General features: G+C 31.8%; 1 protein-coding gene across 1 annotated transcript; it reads left to right on the top strand.

Moving 5' to 3' along the window:
* Window positions 1–466: 466 nt before the first annotated feature.
* On the top strand, window positions 467–5,114 carry LOC111898621 (glucosidase 2 subunit beta). The gene is given in 18 exon segments (XM_052768434.1): window positions 467–860; window positions 956–1,081; window positions 1,655–1,750; window positions 1,833–2,072; window positions 2,149–2,324; window positions 2,412–2,507; window positions 2,589–2,660; window positions 3,104–3,185; window positions 3,188–3,418; window positions 3,493–3,597; window positions 3,686–3,787; window positions 3,888–3,945; window positions 4,032–4,100; window positions 4,206–4,293; window positions 4,384–4,445; window positions 4,531–4,582; window positions 4,680–4,707; window positions 4,710–5,114. Coding segments are annotated over 18 exon segments (1,827 nt in total). The 5' UTR covers window positions 467–748; the 3' UTR covers window positions 4,742–5,114.
* The last annotated feature ends 318 nt before the right edge of the window (window positions 5,115–5,432 follow it).

Below are 5,432 nucleotides of genomic sequence, written 5' to 3'. Positions count from 1 at the left end.
AGACAAACACTGAAAGGGAGAGAAAGAGAATATAAACAATCAAGTTTAAAAGTATTGAGAACCATAGCTTCCTCCATAATCGTAGTATTTGAAATTTGTTGCGAGATTCCGGTGTTTCCGAAACCAAGTTTGCAAAATTGGAGGAAAAGATGCGTCATTTTGGAATAAACGCCTTAAATGCATAAATGAGAATTGAAGGGTATAATAGTAAAACCATATTTGACTAAAAACGATTATAGAAGAGACATGTGTAAAAAAATGATTCTTTTATTAGGATAGAAGATATAATTGGGACCAAGTGAATATATAACTAAATCCACAATAAACCTTATTTTTGCAGGTTGATTTATTTAACCTTAGTAAAAAAATACAAACTAGGACCATTTTTACATTTTATTTTTTATTTTTTATAATTATATATAGATCACCCAAAATGGTTAGGATGTGTCTAACCCAAAAAAGGGAAGGGGTGGGACTTGGGAGCCCACTGGTCGAAACGGCGTCGTTAGTCTGGTGGAACTTAAACCCTCGTCTATCAGTACTCACCACTGCAATTACAGTGTGTTGCGTAGGTAACGCTGCTACGATACCTTGTTAGGGATTCAAATGCACGGGCAAATGATCTGAGGATCGAAATACATTGAATAATCCGAGCTGCTTTTCATATCTTTCGAGTTCAGTTGGTGTGAATTTAGAGATAAAGCCATCAAAATTCTGTTACACATAGGTCTAACTTAGTAAGAAAAAGATGAAAATGAAGATACATACACAATCCTTCCTACTGTTCGTCTTTTGTTCGATGTTGATTCTCAGATCTGCCGTTGCTCTATCAGAAGACCTTCTCGGAGTTGCCCCGCAAGGTGTAATTTCTACCCTTATGTTCGTGATTGTTGGTTGACTGAATGATTTTGTCGTTAGTTTCAATTTTCAGTTCCCCCTTTCTTTTGTTGAACAGATGAGGAATACTACAAGGGATTGTTTTCGTCAGGAACGATTAAATGCAAAGATGGATCTAAAACTTTCACAAAGACGCAACTTAATGACGACTTTTGTGATTGCTCTGATGGCACCGATGAACCAGGTCTGCTAACCATTTCCCTGTTGAAAATTAAGTTTTTTTTTTTTTTTTTTTTTTTTTTTGGCGAAATTCCCAACTTGAATCAGTTTGTAATCGTTCTTCACTGTAGTTTTATTTCTTAACGTTCATTGATTACTGTTTTTATTCATTAGAAGTGACAAAGGCCACATGTTTCAAGTTATTGAAACCATATGATCATCACATTTTGCTTCTAGCTTAAGTCTTAACTACTTGGGGGGGGGGGGGGGGGGGGGGGGGGGGGGGTTAAGCAAACAACATAACTGTTTAGAATAGAGATACTTGAGAACAATTTGCTTGGTAGTTGATAGTAATTGCTTAGAATTAGAAACAGCAGTAGCTGTGTTTTATCATAGTATTGTTGAGCAAACAAAGTGTTGCACAAAAACCTTAATATATATGCTTCCTTGCATTGATAAATTATATACATAGGAAACTAGGAGCCTATGTTCAGGTTGTAATTACACTTTAATCTTTTGAGTGAGTGTCTCATTATAATGTTAAGCTACAAATACAATCTTGTTGCAATGATAATAGTTTAAAATTTTGGCATTTCAGGAACATCAGCATGCCCTAATGGGAAATTCTATTGCCAAAACGCGGGCCATACTCCACTTTCTATATATTCTTCCAGGGTTAATGATGGAATATGCGGTAAAACAAACTTTTATTCTTAATTATTACACACATATTAGATAATAGTGATGTAATACTGATATCTGGTTACATTGAGCAGATTGCTGTGATGGAAGTGATGAATATAATGGTAAAATCAAGTGCAAAAACACCTGTTGGGAAGCTGGAAAAGTAGCAAGAGACAGATTAAAGAAAAAGATTGCAACTTTTCATGAGGGTGTTGCTATAAGAAAACGTGAAGTTGAAGAAGCAAGAGTTTCAGTAGCAAAAGATGAAGCAGAGTTATCTAGGTTAAAGAATGAGGAGACTATTCTTAAAGGACTTGTTCAACAGCTCAAGGGTACTTCTGTAAATTCTCTTTCTAGTGTCTTTCACATAATAATTTACTTTTATCTTTTTTTTAAAAAAATTTCTAGATCGCAAGGAACAAATAGAGAAAGCAGAGGAGAAAGAACGTATGCAGAAAGAACAAGAGGAGAAACTGAAAAAAGAAGCTGAAGAAGCAGCATTAAAGGAACAAAAAGGTGAAGAAAAAGTGAATGCTGAAGAGCAAGAATCCAAAGAAAGTACTACCTCTCACAATGACAATGAGGTTAGAGAACAAAGAATCTTGATTTCTTTTTTTTTTGAAAAATTCTCACATCAACTTTTTCATGTATGATTTTGCATCTTTTATTAGGATCCAAACAAGGGCTCTGTTGACAATGGTGTTGAATCTACACACAATGATGATGATGTCAAAGATGCATCTCATGATAATATAGAAGAAAAGAAGGTACTTGTTATGTTATATTCATTTACTGCTAATTTTTTTTTGTACTTTTCAATTGTATTGAGATTTCCTCTCTTTGTATAGCATGTTGAAAAGAATGAGGAATCATCTCAACATGAACATGATCATGATCATGATCATGACCCTGAAAATAAGGTATCTTATTAAACAACTTAAGGGAATTAATTCCTTATTTCTATCTTTTATATAATTTGTGGGATTCCCTCTTTTTTTTCTGGAAGAATTTCGTATATACCCTTATTAAACATCAAAATATCATATTTGCTCAACTTAATTTCCAAATATCATATTTACCCTTCTTAAAACTTTAAAATATCATGTATGCCCTTCTTAAACATCAAAATCTCAATGGTAATATCTAAATATCCTCCATCTACAACATGAAAATATCCTAATATAGTTAAATTTTTTAATTATTATAATAGTTCTAAGATATAAAAAATGATTATAACCTATTAAAACCATTGTAAAAAAAGATTTGGTCAAATATGATATTAAGAAATTAAGTTGGGCAAATATGATATTTTGATGTTTAACAAGGGCGTATATGTAATTATGAAATTATCCCTTTTTTTCAGGAAGAAGAAGCATCTGAAGACAATGAGTCATTATCAAGGGAAGAATTAGGTCGAACCATTGGTTCACGTTGGACAGGAAAAAAACTGAGCATCATGATGATCATGATCATGATCATGATCATGATCATGATCATGATGATGATACACATGAGGAAGAAGAATACAGTGGATATGATACAGAAACCGAGGAGGACCACCGTAACTATGATGAGGATGACACAGAAGATCATACAAATGATGTTGGAGATACATCACATGATGATGATTCTAGTAGCTCACATAAATATGATTCAGATGATGAAATTGATATGTCAGGTGCACAAATTGTTATTTTAATTTTGTTATTTTTAATTTTGAATTTTGATTTTTGAATTTTTTAAATGGTTAAGATATGGAAAGCACAAGCAACCCATCATGGTTGGAGAAGATTCAACAAACCGTGAAGAAATTTCTTCAATCTGTTAATCCATTTCAGACTCCAGTCGATACATCTGGTAAAAATAATAAAAAAATAAAAACCTTTTTTTTTTTTTTTTGAAATTTGAAAATTTGTTTATTTATTTAATTTTATGTGTGTTTTAGAGGCTGAAAGTGTACGAAAAGAATACGATGATGCAAGTGGGAAGTTGTCTAAAATACAATCAAGGATAACAAGTTTAACAAAAAAACTAGGAAACGACTTTGGTAAAACTTTTATCTTTTTTAATTTAAAAAAAAATAAATAAAAAACTAAACCAAAAAAGTATATTGTAAAGCTTATATTTATCTTTGTTTGACATTACAGGACCAGAGAAGGAGTTTTATTCGTTATATGGTCACTGTTTTGAGATCAAAGAGAACAAGTTATTAAACTTTACTTTTTTTATTTTTATTTTTATTTGTCTTTTTTCATTTTGCTGAATTTTGATTTTTTTTTAAATCACTTTAGGTATGTTTACAAAGTTTGTCCCTTTAAGGATGCCACCCAAGTGGAGGGGCACAGCACAACTACATTAGGGTATGTGTTTTTTATTTTTATTTTTATTAATTAATTAGTTTTCACTGAAAAATTAAATTTCTCAAATGTTTTGTTTGTTTTATTATATATAAATAATAATAATAGGCAATGGGAGAAATTTGATGAGTCATACAGAGTCATGCTCTTCTCAAATGGTGACAAATGCTGGAATGGACCTCAAAGAAGCTTAACTGTACCTATCTCAATATTTTAATCTTTACATTAATTACAAAATTACAGAATTGCCCCTTTGAACATATGATATTTTCTCAACATTTTACAGGTGAGATTAAGATGTGGATCAAAAGTTGAAGTTGCTGACATAGACGAACCTAGCCGTTGCGAGTAAGACCCCCCCCCCCCCCCCCCCCCCCCCCCCCAATAAATTTATTCATTTATTGTGAATTGTGAATAAAAAATTTAATTGCAGATACTCGGCGTTATTAACTACTCCAGCCCTTTGTCAAGAAGGAAGACTCAAGGTACACATGTCTTTTATCATTTTGTCTGTGAAAAAGACAAAAATGCCCTTCTCATTGTAAAAGAATAAGCTGAGAAAGATTGTATGGAATGTTTCAGGAACTACAAGATAAATTAGAAGCAGTGAAATGGAACAACCACAAGGTCACGATGAGCTTTAAGTATTTCTCATACTATTTATTATGACAAAAGCAAAAAAAAAAAGAAATGACCGATTTGTCCTTTTTCCATTTTTGGGATGAACTGGCTAAATAGGATCAATACAACACTTCCATGAGATATATGGAGTGAGGCTTATAAGAATATAGTTGCTTTTTCGAGGGGACTAGAATTGGTAAAACTAGAACATTGATTCTATAGTAAGTTGTACCTCGTGCATTGGAAGTTGAACCTTTCCATTTATGGAAAAGGGAATTGTATTTAGATAATCTTGAGAGGTAGATGGGGATGTGTTGGGGGACTGTGAATCCATTCTTTTGCAAAAAAAAAAAAAATGCTCTTTAAAATGATGAATTAAATATGGATTGATCTTAATTTTCTGTTGTGGTTCTTTATTTTTCTATGCAAGAAATACCAATTTACTTACATTATTTATTTATTTGTTTATCATTACATTTTACTTTTATATCTTCATATTACAACATTGTACATTGAAAAATCTATCTGTTTATGGGAATGTGTCATCCTTATACTAATCAATTTTTATTGCCATGATTGAGTAGATTTTCAAATACAATGTGATGACAAGGTTTTTTTTTTTCAAAGTATTTTTTAAAAACAATTACTCAATTAGAAAGAAATTAAAAGGTATGATGTTGTAATAGAAAGAAATGAAAATTGGATGTTATAATA

This window comes from Lactuca sativa, chromosome 2, assembly GCF_002870075.4.
Source record: "Lactuca sativa cultivar Salinas chromosome 2, Lsat_Salinas_v11, whole genome shotgun sequence".
In the NCBI taxonomy this organism is placed as follows: domain Eukaryota; kingdom Viridiplantae; phylum Streptophyta; class Magnoliopsida; order Asterales; family Asteraceae; genus Lactuca; species Lactuca sativa.
The sequence above is the reverse complement of the archived record's forward strand: the minus strand, read 5'-3'. Positions and strand labels throughout refer to the sequence as shown.